The sequence below is a fragment of the Sorex araneus genome, chromosome 6, assembly GCF_027595985.1.
Source record: "Sorex araneus isolate mSorAra2 chromosome 6, mSorAra2.pri, whole genome shotgun sequence".
In the NCBI taxonomy this organism is placed as follows: domain Eukaryota; kingdom Metazoa; phylum Chordata; class Mammalia; order Eulipotyphla; family Soricidae; genus Sorex; species Sorex araneus.
The window spans coordinates 133,003,867-133,029,383 of NC_073307.1; the positions used below are offsets into that span (position 1 = coordinate 133,003,867).

Sequence of the window (25,517 nt, forward strand, 5' to 3'; positions counted from 1 at the left end):
AAGGTTATATCCAATTTAATTAGAATTTGATGTTACTTTACATATTGATAAGACCTTGTCTGCCCAAAGTGCTATATTTTGTTCTCATTAGTTATGATAACAGATTACCTTAAAGATTACTTTACAAATGAAATAATTTACATATCAAAATTGCTAGTGATTTCAATATTCCTGATTTATTTTATATTTTTATATAAATATATCTATTTTTTAATTCACAGATGGTGTTAAAAGAAAAAAATGTTCTTTAAAATTCTTCATCATGAATCTTTTTTTTCCCCTGCAAATCCTTTTTTCCCCCTCCTCTTTCCACAAAGGCAATGTGAATAGGGGTAAAAGAAGACAAAACTTGACCTTCTGTGATCCCAGCATTAATGGGTCTGTTCATAATTCAATCTATGTGTGTGTGGGAGCATCCATGTGGAAACATAGAGGGCTTCGAGACATAAAGCCTTTCCCTTTAAACATTATCTGACCCTATCAGTCCCATTCACAAAAGAAGGCTTACGTATGCATATGTTGAAAAAAAAAGCACCATCTCATTGTGCAACAGAAAGCCTACACATTCTACTTTTCATTCTCTGTGGAAATGCAGCACGGAAGTGACACTTGTACAGAATTCGGGAGAGTGACAAATGAGCAGAAGGTAGCCAAAAAAAAAATTGAATTAAGTATTCTGATGAGGAAACAAACCCAACTTCTGAAAGAATGCAAATGCACACCTGTCTATGAACATACTCACTGGGTGCTGCTTAACAGGTAAGGCAGTGGGGTCATGTTTTACATTCATTCTTGAATATAATAAAATTACCAAAATCATTTAGAGTCAATATAAATTATTGTCATTTGTAATCAATCTAAAATGGATTCATACTGGATAGACTTTCAGAGCTGTAGACTCTGAATACTGTGGTTTTACTATTATGAATGATTGTGAAATTTTTATTTTTTTCACAATAATAGCTGTTTGTCTGAATACCATGTAGTCTTGAGTGCACCTATGCTAGTAAAGAGGACTCCCAAGCACTCTGCACTAAATTGTAGTGCAATTCGACACCTGATATCAGCATAGAGAGTGTCAGCCTCTATGGTAAGAGTCTTCATTATCATCATCATCATCATCATCCCATTGATTGTCAATTTTCTCAAGCGGTCTCAGTAATGTCTCCAATCGTCCTAGCTCTGAGATTTTAGAAGCCTCTTTTTACTCATCCTTCCCAGCGGTGCTGTCATTCCCCTAACCCTGAAAGAGCCTCCAATGCAGCCTCCAATGTTGAGTATCATCCCTTTTTTCTGTAGTTATTGATTTATTAACTCTTCCAATTTACAATACATTCTTCAACAAAAAATCTTTTTATTAATAAAGTCTGTAGGACAGGTATACATTTCTGTCCTACCAAAAAAGTTGACACACACATAATAAACAATAATGAAGTCTCAACTCTATATTTTATTTTGCCTGGTTCCTTTACCAAGTGACCAAAGAAGAGGGAATCCCACTTCATTCATTCTAGGAGACCCTGCTGGGGGGTCTGACGGGGGCAATGACACCTTAGAAAGGAACACTGATTGAGATAGAGAGGGCAGCAATGCCAACTCTGCACACAGCCCTCAGCCTAATCTCGAAACCAGGAAAGTACTTAATTCAGCACCAAGAAACTTTCTAAATAAAATTATTTAAAAAGAACCATAAAGAGGACAGAACTATGAACATTTTAAGTTCCTAAAATCTTTTGCTTGTTCCAGACACAAAAAGAGTATAGTATTCTTCCGATTAATAACTAAGTTATTAACTTGAACTTACTGAAAAAACACTAAAAAAAAAGTCATGAGTGCCTGTGAGTCAAGTCATCTTTTGATTTGGAATGATAAATTGTAGGGTACACTGCCAGGAAAATAAATGTATAATACCTCTTTTATCCCTACCACTTCAGATGCTCCCCACTTTTTAGTTTCTTAGAACCCTTCTGAGATGGAAACTATTTGGGGAATGACTTGTTCACTTCTAGAAGTTCTTATTATCTTGCCTTTAAGACTATTCAAGAATCAAACATGTCTGGGGCTGGAGCGGTAGCAGCGGGTAGGGCATTTGCTTTGCACGTGGTCAACCCAGGTTCGATTCCCAGCATCCCATAGGGTTCCCTGAGCACCGCCAGGAGTAGTTCCTAAGTGCATGAGCCTGGAGTAACCCCTGTGCATCGCCAGGTGTGAACCAAAAAGAAAAAACAAACAAAAAAGAATCAAACATGTCTGTTCACTCACGGGCAAAGGAGAAGTTAGAAATAAAAACTTCAAAAAACACATGACTCAGGGATAAAAGGGCTATGTCTATAACTAAAAGTATGATATCAATTCTGCATTTTAAGGGCACCAGTGAAGATACATAAACTTCTAGCTACATAAATACAGTTGAACAAAGGTCCCAACTACTGTGCTCAGAAATCCATACTTGGTTGACTGGCACCAATGGCTAAAGATTCTAAGGCATGTCCATCCCAGAGAATTTCATAACTTCTCCAATGATGCACTTTGGTCTTGGTACCAACAGATGTGCCAAACTACTCTGAGGTTACAGTGTGGTCAAAGGTGATTCCACCAATCTTCCTCTCTTCAGACCTTCACTTATGTTTCAGCCTGCATTTTAGCTTTGAGTAACTTTCCCATTTTCTCTTACACAAATTTCTTCTAATAAAATCACTACATATTTAATCCCATACTGACATGCACTTTTCAGAGAATCTGAAACAGTAATAAATTATATGAAGATCTCTGGAAAACCATTTCCCAAAAGTTTGATCTTTTAAAATATATATCATGCCTCAAAGTAATTTTATGATGTGCATGTTTATTGGACTGGAGTGATAGCACAGCGGTAGGGTGTTTGCCTTGCATGCAGCCGGCCTGGGTTCGATTCCTCTGCCCCTCTCGGAGAGCCCAGCAAGCTACTGAGAGTATCTCGCCCGCACAGCAGAGCCTGGCAAGCTACCTGTGGTGTATTCAATATGCCAAAAACAGTAACAAGTCTCAAAATGGAGACAGTGGTGCCCGCTTGAGCAGATTGATATGCAACAGGATGACAGTGACAGTGACATTCTTATTATTTCTGGTTTTTATATAAAATTGTAACAAATAAAATAAGATTTTTAAGATAAAACTAGAGACTGCAGAAATTCTAGTTTCAGATTTTTATATATGCCAGGAAATATAATATTTTGAGAAAAAAACACAAGCAAATGTAAACATTGAAGTAAAAAATCCACCGGTTAGAGATTTTTTTTCTCTTCACCATCAGGTTTTTATATCTCTGTAAGTTAATTATGACAGAAACTTCCTGTCACTAACTTTTTAAAATTAGAACACTGGAAAAAACTATGTCTGTGTATTTCACCTTTGAAGCAAACAAAAGGCATTATTTTTATCCATGGCCAATCAATCCAATATGTGACAAAAGGAAGAATAATGAAGTATATGGGTAGCAAATAAACAAACCAGACACTTACTATGACTTTTGCTTCCCTTATTAAAGAAAATTATGTAATTTTCCTAAATGCCTGTTTTCTCTGAGTTTGTCCTCTACTACACTGATGGCAACTTGACCATGGGACTTGTGTTGGTCAGCGAAAGATGGAAGGATGTGAAGATTAGCCCGTAGTTCACTATGATCTGACATAGCACCAACATTACTATATATATGAATCAGTCTTAGGTGAAAATAATGGAAACTGTAAACACAAATGATCCATGATAGATATCCAGCATGAATAAAATCTTTTAGCTTCTATTGATGAACAAGTAAGCATAAAATGATGACAAAAATGACATAATATGCACTCTTAGATTTATAGTGGAAAACTTTTGTTTTTGGGGTTGCTCATAAGATATACTTAAATTATTCTGATCGTCTTCCTGGTATAGAACAACTTTTTATATTGAAACTATTTTTGATAAAATATCAAAGACAAAAATTTCAATATATGAAAGGTAAATATTTAAGTTCATTATTTTATATGCATTTTTAGTAAGGTGTTATATATACTTTTAATTATGCATATTTGAAACATTAATTGAATTTCAAAAAAATTACCATTATCAACTTGCATAACAAATTCACTTTAAAGTATAAAACTATAATAGAACTACACAAACTACAATAAAATATTTTTCAATGAATAAAGAACTTTTTAATTTTTAATTACTAGCTAATTGTTTCCCTTTATACTCAAGTGGAATGAGTAAAAACTATAATTTAAATCTATATGATTATTTATAGAATTTTTAGAAATTATTCCACTTTCCAGTTTTATAAAATATTTTGTACTCATACTACCAATCAATGTTTACAATATAGTATTTCATATTAAATATCTATTCCAAATATTAATGTAATCTCCAGTGTAATGCCAGAATTCACTCCGGAATATTTTGATGCACTATACCTGATGTAAAATATATAATTAGCAAAGGAGATTCAGTCACACTGATAAAATAAATATTAACCATCTTGAGTAAATTCTTTAACAAAATGTCAAAAGACAATTACATGAAAAGTTTGACTTTTAAATATTCATACTATTTTATTTTTTAAGTCACTTTTATTTATTTATTTACTAGATTTTATTTATTGACAGCGGTAAAAGGAAATCAGCAAATTCATTTTTTTCTTCAGAAAGATTAAATGCTTTTGCATTCCAGGAAGCTACATGAAAATCATTTCCCCTTCTGTCTAACTCCAATTTTGTATTATTATTTCATTTATGGAATATGCTGTCAACTTCACAGCATGAGCTTCGGAGAAAAGAAGGCTTGTTCTAATAGTTCTTCATTACAATATTGCCTACAGAATCTTATGATTAGCTTCACTTAGGCTTGACATTTGTAAGCTACAGGTTTTTTTTCTTGATAAGAGATAACACTGTTGTCATTTCTAAAATTCAGAACAATAATTCAGAAAATAAAAACAAGTTTTAGATTTATTCAAAGTTCAACAAAATACGAGGCTGCTTTAGAATTTCCAGATTCAAGTCATGTAAAAGTTTATCAATTTAGGAAATGTATGATAAAGTATTCATAAGTATTTTAGACTATTATGTGATTTATTCTTTTAAATATATAATTTTTCAAAATGCATACATCCATAAAATGATTTCTGATTTTGACATATTGCTTTTCCCTGTATTATACCTACAGCTAGCCCATTACCAGAGCCAAGCAAAATTTGTTAATTTTGTAATTAATTTCACTTCAGTTTTATAACAGAGTTTGAAAAGTAAGTTTCTTACTTCATCTTGTGCCTTTTGGTGTTCCTTTGCTGTCATTGAGAGAATAAATTTTTCAGTAATTTTCTCTTTCTGTTCATCCACAGCTAGGTTCAACTAGAAAATAAATAGACAAATGTCATGAAATAGGCCCTTATTCACACCTAATGGCAACATTTATTCAAACTGTTAATTTAGCATAATCATGACAAGTGATTTCACATTAATTTGACCCATATTTATGTGAAAACAAACTTCATTTAGATTAAATAAAAAGCTCTTCTTTATATTTAAAATATGTCAGAATCTAAATTTTTCACTTCTACTTTTAATTAATTTTTAATATTTAAGTTTACTAAAATGTGAATTAAGGGAGGCAATTAATTTTAGATACTCAACAATGATCTATGATCTATTTACAAAACTGATACAGGCCTTCAACTACTGCTGGTAATCCATGGTATAAAAATGTGACTGTAGCCCCACTCTTTCTCTCTCTCTCTCTCTCTCTCTCTCTCCATATATATGATGGATATATTATATGTGGGCTGGAATGATAGCACAGCGGGCAGGGAGTTTGCCTTGCACACGGCTGACCCGGGTTCAATTCCTCTGCTCCTCGGAGAGCCTGGCAAGCTACCGAGAGTATCTCACCTGCACGGCAGAGCCTGGCAAGCTACCCGTGGCATATTCAATATGCCAAAAACAGTAACAAGTGTCACAATGGAGACGTTACTGGTGCCTGCTCGAGCAAATGAATGAGCAACGGAATGACAGTGATACAGTGATAGTGATATTATATGTACTATATAACATGCATTATATATGCATATATGATAGATACATAATATATAAGATAGATATAACATATACATTATATTTATTTGGGTTTTGTTTTATGGGTGCTGACTGATGATGCTCAGAGGCTACTCGTGGCTTGGTGTAGGTGAGGGCCTAGGTGGTGCCTAGGGGACTATACGATGCTGGAGATCAAACCTGTGCCTCTTGCATACGAAGTTAAGGATTTTAGTCCTTTGAGTTATTTTCCTGGCCCAATTTGATATTTCTTTATTAATAATTCACATGGAAACAAAATGAGTTTTAATTTTTTTAAAAAATGAAAAATCTAAACTCACAGAATAATATTCAGTCAATAGAGTGGTATTAAAAAGTAGAGAGAAAATCAGAGTTTGACACAGAACTCTCTAATGAATACTTATGTTCAATGGACTTGCTATGCTCTTTCTCTTTATTAAAGATTAAACTCAGCTAATGAAAAGTAATCATAGCTTAGATCTATTTGTTTATTCATAATAATGTTTTTGTCTTGAATATACTTTCTAAATTATCTGGTAAATCACGTTTGAATTAACTTGAATCTTTAATCCATAATCTGAACAAAGATTCTCTTCTAATCCTAGGGAAAGATGGGAGTGGGATCAACAAGAGGGCATGCTCAATCTAGCTATGAGTATATGCTAGAAGAACGATGTAGGACACAGGAACACTTCATTCACTATATATGCTACAGTTCAGTATACTAGAGTGCTAAAATTCGGTTGATGGCAAATGATCCAGAAAAGCTTTAGGTTATGATGATGATCACCCTAGTAAAGGAGTAGGTAAGCATTTCAGTAAAGGGTCAGACAACAAATATTTCAGGCTTGGGGGTGGGGAGATAGAATCTCTGGTAATAATAATTCAGCCCTTGCAGCATGAAAAAAATACATAAGAGAATGAGCATTGCTATCCAGCAATTTGGGAAAACAAAAGAGACAGGCTAATTGTGGATAGCAAGTAGTGGTTTTCCAGCCTCTGTTCTAGACTAAAAGCTACTGATTAATTTGTTTATGATAAATAAAATCATCTCATGTGATTGTCCCTAGGATCCGTTTCCCCAAGAAATATTTGTAAATATTATAAAGAATAAGATAGTAGATTCAAGTTGCACATGCAGAAGCCTATCTGAAACTTTTGATATGCTTAAGTCTCTGTGAGGATTTCTTTATTGGAGGAGTCAAAAAGAGAGAGGTATGGAGATAGATATAGAGGACACGAGCTGGATAATATACACTGTGTTCATCTCTTTAGTACCAAATTAATTTCCAAATGCAAAACCACTCGGTTCAGATTTTTTTTTGAAGGGAAACAAAATAAAAACAGTTACAAAACTCTGGTGACACAGCAGTAAGTCAGATTCTAATGAGATCTCCCAGGGCCATGACATTTTAAAATGCTTCCAAGTACCTCTTTTAAAGGTAGGAATTCTTTACTTTTGAAAGCACCACAGTTGGAAAAGAAATACTTCGATTTTAATATTCAACTTCTAAAGAAATACTATGCTAATCTACATAAATGGAAGAAAACATATCAACATTGAAAAGCAACATATGCATAGTTCATAATAGGAAATCAGTGAGAAATTGAGTGATTGTTAACAAAAAATAAAGATACATGTGTCTTCACTGGAAACATAGTAGCATTAAAACAAAAGAAGGCAATTATACTTTATAGAGTGTGTAAGGTAGTCACCTAGATAAAGTTACTGAGAATAAGTCAAATGAAGAAAATGCTTCTTCACCCTGACTTATTTCCATTGTGCAGTACTAATGTCATCTTACCCTCGAGTCCCACAGCATGGTAACAGTACTAGGATTCTTAACTCCTGGCATGAGAACAAACTGTTTCTTCACTGAGAAAATTAGGTATTTTTGATTTACTGTTCAAATTCAAAGTATCCCAGGTCACTTTTTTGTTTTGTTTTTGGGCCACATCCAGCAGTGCTCAGGCCTTACTCCTGGCTCAGTGCTCAGGGATCACTTCTGGCAGGTCTCGGGGAACCATAATAGGGATGCCAGGGATAGAACACAGTTGGCCATGTTCAAGGCAAGCACCCTACCTCCTGTCCTAACACTCTGGCCCCTATTCAGTCACTTTTGTAAGTAGATTTAAATTATTTTTCCTATGTAAAAAAAAAAATATATATATATATATAAAATCCAAATTAAAGTTAAAACAAACAGAAAAGTACCTATGGTACTTTAACAGATAGGGAGAGCAAGGGAACAAAGTCAACTTCTTCTAAATATAGTTGTATTTTTGAAATGTGAAAATATGTTATATACATCAAAATGTTATACACATCACAATCTAGCAAGTCAAATAGGAAGGTTTAACTCACTATTTTTGACAGTTTCTACTACTAAGATTTTTGTTTACATTGGATCACACCTAGAGGAGCTGGGGCCACTCTCAGCTCAGTTCTTGGTGATCATTCCTGGCAGTGGTTAGGGACAAGGTGATATCAGAGTCCTTGAGTTATTTTTTCCAGTTCCCACTGCAAAGGTTTTAAAACGTGCAATGCTATCTGTCCAAAATTTGGTTAAATATTTTAATTTAAAAAATACATTACAGTTGGGCTCATTCAATATAATGTAACCCGGAACAAAGCAATAAGAAAACCCAGGACCTTGAGATCACTCAGTGACAAAGCACCTACTTCAAAAGCATGAGGCTTTGGAGCTGGAGCAATAGCTCAGCGGGAAGGGCATTTGCCTTGCACATGGCCGATCCAGGTTCAATTCCCAGCATCCCATATGGTCCCCCGAGCACCGCCAAGAGTAATTCCTGAGGGCAGAGCCAGGAGTAACCCCTGTGCATCACTAGGTGTGACCCAAAAAGAAAAAAAAAAAAGAAAAAGAAAAAGAGCATGAGGCCTCAATTTGGAATTGAAGATGCCCAGTGTACTAAGTGCAATTCTGTGGCACTACCACTTAGGATCTCTGGCATAGAATGAAGTGTGTGTGAGCTCTCTGGTACTCTACAGTAAGGAGTGCACTGCCATAACAACTGAGAAAAATATAAAATGTGCAATCCGAGTGCTATAGCCAACAAGTGCACAAGGAACACAATCAAGTATGTGTCCTCTATTGAGCACTTCACTCAAAACATTGGAGAACATCACTACTGAGAGTGTGACACCCCCCCCCCCCCCGCCACACACACACACCGCCCAGGGAGAATGCATGTAAATACCAAAACCAGGCCTGCAGCCACCACAGCAACACTAACAAAAGGAAAAGTGGAATAAAATTCCTGTCTGCTTGTTTGGAATCCTCCAAAGAAGCTCTCTCAGGAGGTCCAGGGCTCCACTGGTGATCCTCAGCCAACCAGGCTAGGGGTTCAATGCAAGAGTCTGCCCGAGGCTGCAGTGCTGTTCGGGCCCTGCACTAAAGTGGATTACTGTGGCCACCCTACCAGTGCAAGATAGGGAGGCGGGGGACAATATGTTCCAGGGATCAAATAGGGGTCACTTGCATGCAAGGCATATGATTTAATCTCTGTACTCTCTCTCCAGCATTAGATTTTTAAAAATAAACCAGTGAAAGACAGCAGAAATAGAAGAAGCAAGAAACAGAATGGCTCGGTTACAAGGAAAACTGATACAAATAGTTTAAAAGAAAAATAAAAGATCTGGTTGATAAAAAAGCAGAAAATTTAAAAGTATATGCTCAACTCAAAAAAACTTTTTCAGGAGTTAAAAAGCATATCTGAAACAAGACTCCAATGAAATGATTTTTAGTGGTTGTTGCCTTTCAGATCATATCTATTTTACATAAAACTATTAATGCTACACCTGTTGGCAGTATACATCTCTAAAGCACCCTAAATGGTTGTTATTTAGATATGTGTAATGAAATAGGAAATATATGGCTTAGTGTGATAGCTGACAGCATTCTGATTTCTGACGAATTGACGAATTCCTCAAACATTTGGCCGCTTCAGCAGGCTCAACTCTGGATGTTCTGGAGATGGAAACAGGTTCTGGACGTTCTCCAGGAGAAATGCAGATGGGCCCACAGTGATCTCATTTTATGCATGTCATCAATTGCTTGTGTACTTTCTTTTCATAGTTTTCATACTTTCCCCAAAATATTTTAAGTGTATTGCTAAAATTCATATAAACTCCTTTTGTAAACTTTTACATGACAGAGAGATAAAATCCATGTTTATAGACAAAAATACTCTAAAGTAACCTTAGGTTTAGTTATTCCTGTCTTTGGAAAAGGTGTAGTAATAGCACAAGCTTGTATGCTCGTCAGTCTACCTAATTCATATTGACATTTCAGAGAGGTATTAGCCTAACATAGAAGAGCTCATAAGTTTAACCAGACTAGTCATTGTTTTGAATTGTGAATATGCATGCCATTAATTCTATCTTCAGAAAAATAGCTAACAATTCAAATGTATAGTATATGATATGTCCTATAAAAATGTCCTTAATAAATCAAGATTCTCCTAGAAAACAACTGAAACTATCTTTGTATTAAAAATCTGTTAATATAAATATTGATTGATTAATAAAGTATCTGATCCATATTTTACATGCAGATCAATATAGGTAATAAGTTTAGCATAAACAACAGGACAATCAGCCTTCATAGATATTGACAAGTTTTCCAATGGCCCGTTAATAAACAAAGGACTGGGACAAATTACTTATTTATATATACAAAACATGGTTATAAAAGCCAGCTGCAGGTATTTTTTGGGAAAGTGCATTTTAATAAGGTCCTATTCAGCTAGGGAACAAATGGGGAAGAAGTAGTTTGCACTACAGAGTTAAGCGCGAGAGCCTTCTCTTTTTCTAACCACAAAATCAATCATTTGTCCAGACTGTGGGAGTCAGAGTTAGTTACTGAAAAGATCTCCGTATATAAACAAGTCAATAACTCATTGTGTGTTATTGTCGAGCTGAAGAAGTCTGCTTTCAAAAAGCTGCCCCTGCTTCTCTCAGAATGAATGTCACTGTATTCAGGGGCTGGGAGCGAGTCCTTTGTTTCCAGCCATTGCTGGCTGCCATTTATGTATGGGAACAGGAGGTGTCTGTAGAGGAGTGAGGAAAGTCACCACTTGGTATCCTGGATGTCCAGGAAAAACTGCATTTTGTCACTCTAAATAACTTGTGTCTGGAAATACATTAATAAAATTGATAAAGGGTCGTCACACAAAAAAATTGGTAAAGAATTTAAATGAAAATGTGACGGCATCACCTTAAATTGATGGCTTATATTGTTGGCTCCTTACCTGTCAATGAAGATAAAATCAAAACACAGGCAATGGTTTGAAAAGCTCAGATACACAAGTCAAAGTGATGAACAGGTATATATGTCAAATAAGTATAATCTGTTCCTGCCGTCAGTATTTAGAGTAATTCTTAAGGCTCTCAAATAAGATTTTCTAAGTGAGGGTGTGTATGTGTGCATCTGAAATTCTTTAATGATTTTGTGAGAAAATTTTTTCAACTATTATGACTTAAAAACTAATTAACTGAATCTAAACTTCATAAGATATGCTTATTATCAAACACTTATTTTAATAGTTATTAAATGCAAACAATTATTACACAGAATCAAACTTGGAACTGTGAAAACACACCAAACCAGGTTTCAAAGTCTATAGGTAGACTGGGGAGCGATAGCACAGGGGTTGGGTGTTCGCCTTTCACTCGGCCGACCCGAGTTCAATTCCTCCGCCCCTCTCAAAGAGCCCGGCAAGCTACCGAGAGTATCGAGCCCGTACGGCAGAGCCTGGCAAGCTACCTGTGCGTATTGGATATGCCAAAAACAGTAACAATAAGTCTCTCAATGAGAGATGTTACTGGTGCCTGCTCGAACAAATCAATGTATATATATATACATACACACATACATATATATATGTATATGTATATATATATATATATACATACATACCTCTTGGAGAGCCCGGCAAGCTACTGAGAGTATCCCACACACACGGAAGAGCGTGGCAAGCTCCCCATGGTGTATTCGATATGCCAAATACAGTAACAATAGCAGTCTCATTCCCCTGACCCTGAAAAGAGCCTTCAGTCATTGAGAAAAACGAGTAAGGAGAGGCTACTAAAATCTCAGGGCTGGGACTAATGGAGACATTACTGGCGCCCGCTCAAGTAAATAGATGAACAAAGGGGTGACAGTGATACAGTGGTACAGTGATACCTTTCTAAGTACAAGATTGCTCAACTAACCAGGTCATCCCAAGGACTTGTCACAATAATACTATTTCTGACATGTTCAATAGCATTATGTAACAAGACAATATCTTTGCAAACAAAACTGCTACCTTTAGGGAAGCTGTGCCTCTCAAGGAAAAAAAAAACCCTCAACCTCCTCTAAGTTAATGTATAAATAGTTAAAGGCAGGAATCTCAGCTCAAATTACTTGATGAAAATTAGGACTACAGATTATGCTGTCATGTATTTTCTGGAGTCAGGAAAATAAAAAGGTATAATATAGAAATAAAATAAAAGTCTTTTTTAGAGGAAATATATGAAAAATTCTTGGTGGTAGGGGAAGTAGTCAGAATACAGAAAGTTTGCATTCCCCTTCTATAAGTGTAGCTTGGGGAGGAAGATAGATGTCATCCTCCTGGTTAATTGAAACAGTCCTTGGGAAGTGGAATCTTCTGCTCCTTCCTCATGTTACAAACACAAGGAAGAAGTTGTGTTATATCAAATATATCAAATCATGTCTCACAGGCAAATATGATGTTAAATAGATATCACCACATAAGAAAGATAAAAGCCAAAAAATTAGGAAATTAAGCTGTGGTTAGTATAGTTGCCATTTTTCTTATTATTTTCAGGTTATCTCTACACATTTAATTTTCTACAATAATTCATATTCATATACATGCATGAATCTTGTAATTTTTAAAATCACTACTTTATTGTTACCAACAATATATATGACTTACTACTTATTTTTTTAATTTATCTACATCTGCTGTCATAATTCTCTTTTCTCATGTTATCTTAGTCATCAAACTATAAAAAAATTAAAAGAAAACAATGTATTGATTAAAAAAAAGAGAAGACAGAGTACTATCAGCACCTTAGCTTTTGTAAATATTGGAAACCCACTAAACTTTTCTCAGTGAGTAGTGTACATTAATGTAGGGCAATGGAAAGTACATGAATTCATATTTAATAATTGCATTGAACTATATTTACTACTTCTTAAACATGAACTAAAATGAAAGCAGAGGCAGGACTCCCATTGTCTGCTCTGTCACAGTTTGGAGTACCACAGATGTACAGAATCATTGAGAAAGAATTTTAGGAAGCAGGACAGATAGCACAATGTGTAGGGCGTTTGCCTTGCACACAGCTGACTGGGGTTTGATTCCTCCACCCCTCTTGGAGAGCCCGGCAAGTTATCGAGAGTATCTTGCCCGTACGGCAGAGCCTGGCAAACTACCCTTGGCATATTCGATATGCCAAAAACAGTAACAACAAGTCTCACAATGGAGACGTTACTGGTGCCCGTTCGAGCAAATCGGTGAGCAAAGGGGTGACAGTAATACAGCGAATATAAATAATGCTTAAAGGGGTTAAGTAACTTGCTGGTGAACAAAAAAGTAAAAAAAAACAAACTGAAGAACTCATCATCATCATCATCATCATCATCATCATCATCATCATCATCATCATCATCATCCCGTTGACCATCAATTTTCTCAAGCGGTCTTGGTAACATCTCCATTCGTCCTAGCCCTGAGATTTTAGAAGCCTCTCCTTACTTGTCCTTTCCAACAGTGCCACGTTGGAGGCTCTTTCAGGGCCAGGGGAATTAGAACCATCATTGTTACTGGTTTTGGCATATGAATATGCCACGGGGAGTTTGTCAGGCTCTCCCATGCAGGCAGGGAACTCTCAGTAGCTTGCCAGGTTCCCCGAGAGGGAGAACTAAGACTAAATTTAGGCATGTCTGATTATAGTACCCAAAATTTAAAACTATTTTTGGACATATCAGAAAATATGATCAACACATAGAAGAAATTACTAGATAGTAATAAATGAACAAATTTTCCTACATATTAAAGCATATGATAATGAAAAGTCAAGTTAAAAATAAATTCTTTTAAAACAGATTTTTATGCCATTAACAAGAAATTGATGGTATCTGAAGACTAGGAAAATTTTTTTTGAGGTTTCTAAAATAAAGATCCACTGACTGTCAGCAATTATTGAGACATACTAAACATTGTGTATAATAATTCCTTATTTAGGGGCCAGAGAAATTGTGCAGGGGTAAAGCTCTGAACAGTTAGCTCACGACCTTGTAAGATAGTTCAGTGAGTGCCTTGTATATAGCAAAGGCAGGTTCAATCCCTGGCACTACATATGGTTCCTGAGCTAGGCGTAGTCCAAAATCCAAAACTGATTCCTTACCTAATTTTCACCTTCATCTCTATAATTATCAAAATTAATACTCAATGTTATTTTTATGTTCTGAAATATTTATGCATATATTCTAGTATGACTGATATAATAATAATGAATTCTCAGAGATACTGTCAACAGTTTTGTATTCAATATTTTACGTCTTCCCCAAAGCATTGTACAAATTCAATGTGATCCCTATAGGGATACCCTTGACATTCTTCAAAAAAATGGAGCAAGTGCTCCTGAAATTCATATGGAACAATAAGCCCCCACAAAGAGCTAAAGCAATTCTTGGGAAAAAGAATATGGGAGGAATCAACCTCCCCAACTTCAAACTCTACTACAAAGTGGTAGTAATTAAAACAGCATGGTACTGGAACAAAGGCAGAGTTGCAGACCAATGGAACAGGGTTGAATACTCTGACACACACCCCCAAATATACAATCATCTAATCATTGATAAGGGAGCAAGAAATGTGAAGTGGTGCAAGGAAAGCATGATCAACAAACTGCGCTGGCAAAACTGGACAGCTACATGCAAAAAAATGGGCTTAGACCTCCACCTATCACCATGTACAAAAGTCAGATCAAAATGGATTAAAGACCTCAATATCAGACCAGAATCCCTAAGGTACATTGAAGACAAGGTTGGCAAAACCCTCCATGACATTGAAGTCAACGGTATCTTCAAAGCTGATACGCCACTAGCCAAGCAAGTGAAAACAGAGATAAATAAATGGGACTATCTCAAACTAAGAAGCGTCTGCACCTCAAGAGAAACAATGACCAAAATACAAAGACAATCTACAGAATGGGAAGGGATATTTACACAGTACCAATCCAATAAACGGTTGATATCAAGGATATACAATGCACTGGTTGAACTCCACAAAAGAAAACTGCCAACCCGATCAAAAAATGGGGTGATGAAATGAACAGAAACTTTCCCAAAGAAGAAATCCGAATGGCTGAGAGGCACGTGAGAAAATGTTCCACATCACTAATCATCAGGGAGATACAGATCAAAACAACAATGATATATTATCTCACACCACAGAGACTGGCCCACATCCCAAAAAACAAAAGCAACCGGTGTTGGCGTGGATGTGGGGAGAAAGGGACTCTCCTTCACTGCTGGTGGGAATGTCAACTGGTTCAGCCCTTTTGGAAAACAATATGAACGATTCTCAAAAAATTAGAAATTGAGCTTCCATTTGACCCAGCAATATCACTCCTGGGAATATATCCCGGAGAGGCAAAAAGTATAGTAGAAATGACATCTGCATTTCTATGTTCATTGCAGCACTGTTTACAATAGCCACAATCTGGAAAAAACCAGAGTGCCCCCAAACAGATGACTGGTTAAAGAAACTCTGGTACATCTACACAATGGAATACTATGGAGCTGTCAGAAAACATGAAGTCGTGAAATTTGCATATAAGTGGATCAACATGGAGAGTATCATGTTGAGTGAAATGAGTCAGAAAGAAAGAGACAGACAAAAAAAGATTGCACTCATATGTGGAATATAAAGTAACTGAGAGGTACAAGCTTGCAATGCTGCAATTTCTGGCAGATATTTCTCTGGACTTAGTTACTAAAATACTAAAATACAGAAATCCAAAACCATGCGGCTGCTAGTGCGGCCGCTTGACCTCATATCTCTTTATTCTCAGCAATGGAAAACAAATTATCAAATGCTTCCTTTTCAGCAGGTCCAACTTTAGGGGGGAGAAACTCCAAATAATAATAGTGAGTTTCTTTTGTTGAAATATTGAATGTAATCAAAGTAAAGTGAAAGTAAAGTGAAATTTATCAGCTACACAGGCGGGGTGGGGGCTGGGGAGGTGGGGGGTGGGGAGGAGGTATGCTGTGATTATTGGTTATGGAATATGTGCAATGGTGAAGGGATGGGTGTTCGAGCATTATATAACTTGGACTTAAACCTGAAAGCTTTGTAACTTTCCACATGGTGATTCAATAAAAGAATAAATTAAAAAATATATATTTTAGGTCTTTTCTATGCATAGAGAAATATAAGTACCTATAAAATCTATGGATTTTTAAAAAAAAATTTAACTAACATTTTTTGTTACTTAAAACTGTATTACTGCCATATCATGGCCCTATGTTCAATGCCATAAAAAAATTATGTGTTTTGGAACATCACACTCTGCGGCGCTCACAGCTTACTCCTGACTCTGCACTGAGGGATCTCTCCTGGAGAGTCTATGGGGACCATATAAGGTGTGGGGATTGGACTGAGATCAACCACATGTAAAGCCAGTGCCCTACTTGCTGTTCTACTGCCCCAGCCCTGTCTTAATTAAACATATTAAGCAAACCTTGTAATACTTAATAGGTATAAAAACATTCAACCAAACTAGCTCAAAACTTCAGTGTTGTGCCTAATTTAAAGTTCTCATCTAATCAGAGAAGCTAGATTTGTAACATGAAAAGATTAGAATATAGAAAGAAGCATATGGTTTCATTACTTTCATACTTTATCATCTCTCTTGCTATTAGGAACACATTACTTTTGTTCCTATTCCATTAAAGATAACTTAGGTACATTATCACCTTCAACTGTTAGACCGGAAGAAATTGCTGTGCTTTAAACAAAAAGAGCAATACTAGAGCAGGTAGGGTGTTCGCCTTGCATGATTTGGTTCCTGGCAGCATAGCTGCGCCTCCCAGCCTCCACAGGTGTGAGCCCTGAGTGCAATGCCAGGAGTAAGTTCTCTGCACCACCAATGAGTGTAGTTTAAACAAAACAAAACCTAGCTCTCTTTAGGTTGCTTTTTCTGAAGAATCTAGTCATTCTTGTATGTGTGTGTGAGTTTGTGTGTATGTGTGTGTGTGTGTGCTGCCAGAGACACCTGACTTGCCCTTAGTTGGTCACATTAACTCTACAAAAATATTTGCCAAAATAATTATAATGGCATAATTATTCTTATGTTCTACTCTTAACCCAGAATTGTGAGAAAACTCTGTTACTAGGAATTACTACCATAGTTACCATGTTACTGCCATAAGTTCTGTTGAGTGTTGGGAAAATACAAATGTAAAAAGTAGATGACACACACATGCATGCACACACTTGCATGCATACTCACACACTTTGACTCTGGTCTTATTTATCTCAGTCTGGAATCCTGCTCAGACTCATTCTCAATTGTAGACCCAGAAACCTATCTCTGATACGCTCAATGCCCTGTCAAGTTCAGTCACAGCAAGGTGTATCCAGTGCAATAAATTAATTTCTTACACATACATTTCTGACTACATACAGTAAGAACCCTAAAGTAAGTACTGAGTCTGTATTCATCTCTGTAACCCTAGTGCCAGGCACACAGTAGATAATTTACAGATATTGGTTCAAAGATATTGAACTATAGGAAGACACAGAAAACTAGGATTCGAATATAATAGAACTAGACCCTAAATTTTGGTAATGTATGTGTATATATGTGCTTTCAGTATACCCATATTGCAAAGCATAATACCTAGCAAGAAAGACAGACAGACATGCAGACAGACAGAGATCGAGAGAACAAAAGTGTCTGTCATAGAGGCAGGCTGCGGGGGTAAATGGTATGGCAGGAGCTAAGCTGAGAAACATTGGTGGTGAAGGAACAGATGTTGGAACACTGACTAAAACCCAATCATTAACAACTTTCTAACTGTGCAACTCATGGTTATTAGAAAATAAATAAAAGTAAATAAATACACACATACATAAATATTTATATGTGATATGCATTTACATGTGATAAAAACTCCATCTTCTTGGGGTAGATGATAGATGGCACAGCATGAAAGGCACTTGCCTTGAAGACACTGATTGCCAGGTTCGGTCCCCAGCACTACAGATGGTCCTGTGAGTCCCAACAAGAGTGACCCCTGAATACAGGTCATTCCTGAGCAAAGTTGGGTGTGGTCTCAGAAGATAAATAAAAAGAGAAAGAGTCCATCTCCTGGATCCATCTTCATTCTCCATATCTGACCTTTTAAAGTTATATGCAGATGTCCTCTAATACCCAAAAGTACATATGAAATCTTTCACAAGCCATAATGACATAAAGTGAAGAAGCAATTACCATTGAAAAATGTTTGAACATTCGTAAATCATCCCCCAAATCCTAAAAAAATCATACCAAAGAATACACAAAATCTAAAATAACACTAACACATTACAAAAGCAAGAATGCTTGATAACCTGCACACCCTCCTTCCTCATTTCAGGGGAAGGCTCTAAGTTACTCTCATTACTTAAAGGGCACACTGCCTCAGGCACAGTTGCTGTGGAACTAACACTGGAGCTATTTCTGCTTTTTGTCTTTTGTCTAAAGGAAACTACTCAGGGTTTCCTTCACTGTCACTGTCACTGTCATCCTGTTGCTCATCGATCTGTTCGAGCGGGAACCAGTAACGTCTCTCATTGAGAGACTTATTGTTACTGTTTTTGGCATATCCAATATGTACGGGGAGCTTGCCAGGTTCTGCCACACGGGCTCGATAATCTCGGTAGCTTACCGGGCTTTCCGAGAGGGGCAGAGGAATTGAACTCGGGTAGGCCGCGTGAAAGGCGAATGCCCAACTGCTGTGCTATTGCAGTTAGTAAAAATGGGTACCAATGTAAATAGGTCTATGATAAAAACTTACTTTAAAAAGAGCCTCCCTTTAAAAAGAAATAAAAAGGAGGGGGTAAGGTACATGCTTTGAGTTACTTTTGTTTATAAGGGTTAGAGGGAGGTCTGGGGCTAGAGTTTACTATCAGTCTTATCCTTATATAGCGTATGTGCCCATTCCAGATAGCAAAGCAGAAGTGGACCCTACTATACACTTCTTTTCCAAAATTCTGAGGAATAGGAGGTCACCACTGCCAGTTGTCATTCTGATCACAAATGTTTGAGCGCAAACAGACATTTCTTGTTTAAGCCTGCAACTGATATACATTCAAAATTATTTAAATTAGCTATGGTTTTCAGAATTTGATCTGAATTATAAATTTTCATTGTCTTACAATTCAAATCCTTTCTTACAAAAAAAAGACGTTTGTTGTTGAAAATGCTTTGTATCCAGACTTATTTGCTTGCTATAAAATGGATTCCTTGGCCCAGAGATGAACCGGGAGCTGCGCCACGAGAAGCAAACCCTCCGCGCCTATTGACTGTGATCCTGAGGTCTCCTAACCCATTTTGGCACCAGAGCGGATGCTTGAGCCATGCATTTTGACTGTGAACTGAGCTAAAATATTAGAAACCCAAAACCACGCGGCCGCGATAGCGGCCGCACGGACTCAAAATCCTCACTCTTAGTAATGAAGAGAAATTATTAGATGATACCTATTCAGCAGGCCTGATTGTTGGGGAAAATTTCCAATCAATAATAGTGAGTTCTGTATGGAAATATGGAATGTACTCAATATATATAGAGAATAATGGGAATATCATTAGCTACTTAGATGGGGGGTGGGGTGGGAGGGGGGTGTATTGGGGTTCTTGGTGGTGGAACGGGTGCACTGGTGAAGGGATGGTGGTTTAATCAGTATTTGACTGTGACTTAAACCTGAAAGCTTTGTATTTTTTTTCTTGTTTTCACGGTGGTTCAATAAAATATTTCTTTAAAGAAAAAAAAATAAAATGGATTCCTTTCTGTTCCTCAAGGTTTTACCTAATCTCTCAACTTTATCTAGTATCTAGTTACTTAGATACTTTGATTATTTTGAGATCCGATATTCTTATTCATCATCGATCATTAGAAAATCATATATTTTTCAAGGACTAGTACGTTCAGTTTTGGCATATTGAATACGCCACGGGTAGTTTGCCAGGCTCTGCCCATGCAGTGGGATGCTCTCAGTAGCTTGTATTCTATATGCCAAAAACTGTAATGATGGGTCTCATTCCCCTGACCCTGAAAGAGTCTCCAATCATTGGGAAAGAGAAATAAGGAGAGGCTGCTAAAATCTCAGGGCTGGGAGGAATATAGAAGTTACTGGTGCCTGCTCAAGTAAATCAATGAACAATGGGATGACAGTGATACAGTATGTTCAGTATCAAGTGTTTTATTTGTATTATTTACTTATCTTTTAAAAATATGAGTAGGAAAATCTAAAGTATTATAGAAAAGAAGAATAAATTATGTTTTAAGTACTTTCCCAAAATATAGCCCCAAACTAAAAACACAAACATTGAAATCTCTATAGAAAAAAATAAATCTCCTCTTAAAAAAAATAAAAAAAATAAATCTCCTCTTTCTGAGTCCTTGTGTGTGTGTGTGTGTTGTGTGTATGAGAGAAAGAGGGGGGTGAGTGAGAGAGAGAGAGAGAGAGACCTATCTACAGACGTTTGCATCAGAACAGCATTCAAAATTATTAATTAAATACTTTTTAAGTATCAGTCAGAGAAAATAGTGGTTAAAAACATGCATCAAGGATCTGAGTCTTATACAGAAGGCAGAGATGGAACAAATGACAGTTAAATAATGATGAGTATCAAACTGTGGGACAGAGAATTGGCTCCAGTAGTGGAGTTCATGACCATCATGTGCAAGGCTCTGAGTATGATCCCCAGCAACACACCACACACCTGTCTCTCCAGCACTGCTGTGAATAACCTGAATCAGTGTTTTAAAAATAAGTAAAAGGAAATCACAATATTTCCAGGTAGAGTTAACAAACCCAGGTTTGATTCTCTGCTTTAAAAATGTTACTAAGTTAACCACTGGAAATAAGTAACCAAGTAAGATGACTCAGTGGCAAAAATGGTCTGTCTTCATAGAAAGATCACACTCATCCGTGCAATATAAAGTAACAGAATGGGAGACTAACACCAAAGAGTAGTAGAGATAAGGACCAGGAGGTCTGCTCCATGGCTCGGAAACCATCCTCACATGCTGGGGGAAAAGGCAGCTCAGATAGAGAAGGGAACACCAAGTAAAGGATGTTGGGAGGACCCATTCGGATTGAAAGATGCGTGCAGAAAGTAGACTATAGTCCAAACACGACAGCCACTCAATACCTCTATTGCAAACTATAACACACACAAGGAGAGAGAACAAAAGGGAATGCCCTGCCGCAGAATCTGGGTGGGGAGGTGGGGGATGGGGTGGGAGTGGTGAGAGGGATATTGGGAACATCGGTAGAGGAGAACGGGCGCTGGTGGAGGGATGGGTAAACGATCACTGTATGACTGAAATGCAAACACGAAAATTTGTTAAGTTTGTAACTGTACCCCACGGTGATTCACTAATAAAAATTTTTTAAAATAATTGTCTGTCTTACAAGGCTGAAGCTGTCCTTGGTGACACTACATACACTGGCCTGGGTCCCTGTGATTCTGCAATTTGGGATCCCCACCACCACAATCACTGTAGCCAGGTATTAGTAAACATTATAACTGAAGTGTGCAGCCCCTGGCAAGCACAACTAAAAGTGTGCAAGCATTATCATCAGGTGTTGGACCCAATAGGCAGGTGTGTAGGCACCATAACTAGTCTGCAACAGGGTTGCAGCTCTGAGCAAGTACTATGACCACATGATGACCACTAGATCAGGTGTTATTTCAACAACAGTAACAAGAGGAAAGTCAGGACAAGAACATTTCAGGGCTGGAGTGCTGGTACAGTGGGTAGGGCTCCTGCCTTGCACACCGGGTTTGATCCCAGGCATCTCATATGGTCCCTGGAACTTTCCAGGAGTAATCTCTGAGTAAACAGCCGGGAGTAATTCCTCAGTACAGCTGATATAAGGAGGAGAAAGAGGTGTGGATAGGGAGACGAAGAAGAGAAGGAGGAAGAGAAAGAAGAAAGAAGAGGACGAAAAGGAAGAAGAAAAAGAGAAAGAGGAAGAAAAGGAAGAGGAAGAAGATGAAGAAGAGGAAGAAGAGGAGGAGGAGGAGGAGGAAGAGGAATAGGAGGGAAAAAAAGAAGAAGAGGAGGAGGAGAACTTTCCTCATTAAATCAGTAATCAGCAGCTTTTTCTAGGTTTAAAAAAATTAAATTAGGCTTGGCCAAGCAGGAAGGAAATTATGAACGAAATAAAAGTTGGGCCAGAGAGATAGCACAAAGTGGACATCACATACCTGGTATGTGCAGAGACCTTGTCTTTAATGCCCGGCACCACCTGACCCCGACTCCATACACAGTGCTCAAGCACTGCAGCAGCCCACATTGCCAGAAGTAGCCTCAGAGTCCCCAAAACTGTCATGTGTGACCCTATAAAATGTACTTTATTTACTCTATCAATATTTTGAAGTAGAAAAATAGATTTTATTCAAAGAAATTTAGAGAGATGTGAGGAAAGAGAGACAAAGAGAAAGAGAGAAAGATGCTAAAGAGAGAGCAGAGGGCGTTCTCCACTAATCTGGATTACTGTCACAGGGCTTTGCATAAGTCAATGATCCATTTATACTCTTATTATGACTATTAGATTTTTCTGTAGCTTCTCCTTTTCTCAGTGTCCACCATTCTTGAGTAGGATTTTGGTTTCTGCATCTGAGGATCTTTTCCATCATCAAAGAACTCAGGATTTGCAACTCAGCGTCTTCATGTGTTTGAACTACTTTAGGGCTAAACAACTTTTTCTTAAGTTTTATTTCCCCAAAGCTCATTACCAGAGTCCCCCTATCTCTCTGCAACATGTTATCCTTAAATCTTTAAAAGGTATATGGGTGAAGGTCCATCTTCTGTAACTTCTTCATGTTAACAAAACGGTGCAGATCCTTCCTATGTAAGGGTGTAAATATGTTTTAAAACTTAGGAACCAGAGAGATAGTACAGCAGTTAAGGCACATTGACCTAGTTTGATTCCTGGCACTGCATATGGTCCCACAGCATTGCCAGGAGTGACTTCTGAGTACAGAGTCAGGAGTAAGCCCTGAGCTCCTCTAGGTATGGATCCCAACATGAGCCCTGCCCCAACACACACACACAAAAACTAAGAACAAAAATCCCCAAAACAGAAATAAATTACTTTTTTATCTTCACTATTTTTTAACCTCTGGTCCAGTCATTTATTTATTTATTTTTATTGAATCACTGTGAGACAGACCCTTACAAAGCTGTTCATGGTTACGTTTCATTCATACAGTGTTCCAACACCCATCTCTATTATTATTGGTACCAGTATCACCACTTTATATTTCTAGTACTGCTACTCCATGCTCACCATCTGGGTGCCAATATTCCTCCACCATCATTCCACAGTTCTCCCCCACTCCTACCTTGCCTTTTGGCATCCTCAGGTCACAGTTCCATTGACGAGTCTGTTTCCACTGAGATAATCTAATTTCTTGCTTTGTTTCTTTATACTCAATATATAAGTGATATGATCAAGTATTTGTCATTTTCTGTCTGAGTCAGTTTTCTTAGCATAGGTTCTTCAAGTTCCACCCAAGTTTTATTGAACTGAAAGATTTTACCTTGTCTCATAATTCTTAACTATTAGAAATAAATTCTTAATTTAGTAACATTTAACATATAATAACATATGAAAATGCTTGTTTTTGTAATCAAAGAATGAATTATTTTGTGGGAAATGACATCTTACCTAATTAAATCTTAAAGTTAGTGTTCCTTATAAAACAATTAATTGCAAATGTTCAACAGTGAAAACTAAGATTTCCATTCTTGTGAATCAAACCAGAGCAGGTGACCAGCCAGTACGACTCATGGTTTATAGCTTAGGAACTCTTATAGAATGCTATAAACATAAGGAAGCAGAACTGTACAACAGAAATCCAATGTGAGATACATTTCAACCGTATGATAAAAGTATTTACTGAGACATCATTAAATAGTATTTAAAATAGTACAATTACATTGTTACACATATTAACACGATTGTGATAATGAAGGTCGCCAAAATCAGAGCAGTCAAACTATAGAAGCAATTCATATGCCCATCACAGAGGAATGACTATAAAAAATGTATCCTACATTTTCCATGGAATATATTGCCATGCATGCAGCCAACTTAGCTTAAAGTCCTAGTACTGAACATGCTGAGCAAATAGGAATCAGCTCTGAGCAGTGCTGGGTGTGCTCCCAATACCTCCCCCCTCCTGAAATAAAATAATTTTAAAAGTGTGCAGTATTGTCTTTCAAATTCATCAAACCACACAAAAAATATGAAATAGTGAGCTTATTACAAATGCTTGGTAGTGTCCTTCTTTCTACTTAAATTTAGATTCCAACTGAAGCCAGATTAACATCAAGACTGGAGAGAGAGGGGGCCGGAGCGATAGCACAACGGGTAGGGCATTTGCATTGTGCGTGGCCGACCTAGGTTGGATCCGCGGCATCCCATATGGTCTCCCCAGCACCGCCAGGAGTAATTCCTGAGTGCATGAGCCAGGAGTAACCCCTGTGCATCACCTGGTGTGACCCAAAAAGCTAAAAAAAAAAAAAGACTGGAGAGAGAATGCAGACAGTAAGGTGCTCGCCATCCACATGGCTGACCCAGGTTTGATCCTGGCACCCCCAAATGGTCCCCTGTGCCTTGCCAAAAATGATCCCTGAGCACAAAGCGTAGACTAAGCCCTGAGCACCAGTGGGTATGAACCCCTAAACAAAAAAAGACACACAAAAAGTTTACTAATATCAACTTCGTTCATATGGTAAAATTTTTTTGGATGCATGAAAAAGTTGGTAAGCTTGATTTGCTAAATGTACTCTTTAAACTTTTAAAAAAATCCTTCCAAAGTGTCAAAAACAATTCAACACGGTTGCTTATCTGAATATTTTATGTATACACTATTTTTACAAATACTTAACAAGATAAAGGCAGTTTAGAGTTAAATGATATAATTCAATACCCAATACTATAACCTCAAAATACATCATAAGCATAACAGAACCTTGTAAATTAAAAGTAATTAACATATGTTAGATCATTATGCAGAATCTCCTGCCCCCTTGCCAGGCTGTCTTCACCACTTGGAGGGGGGTGGGTTGAGATTCCCTCCCCTCCCCAAGCAGAGCCCTGGCAGCTGAAAACCTCCAGAAC

The 25,517-nt window shown here is 37.2% G+C and overlaps 1 protein-coding gene across 1 annotated transcript in view; it reads right to left on the bottom strand.

Moving 5' to 3' along the window:
• DCDC1 (doublecortin domain containing 1) overlaps positions 1-25,517 on the bottom strand; it is a 440,548-nt gene that overhangs the window by 247,472 nt on the left and 167,559 nt on the right. The window contains exon 9 of the mRNA XM_055142558.1: positions 5,280-5,372. Within this exon, the coding sequence (XP_054998533.1) occupies positions 5,280-5,372 (93 nt within the window). The remainder of the gene's footprint in view (positions 1-5,279; positions 5,373-25,517) is intronic.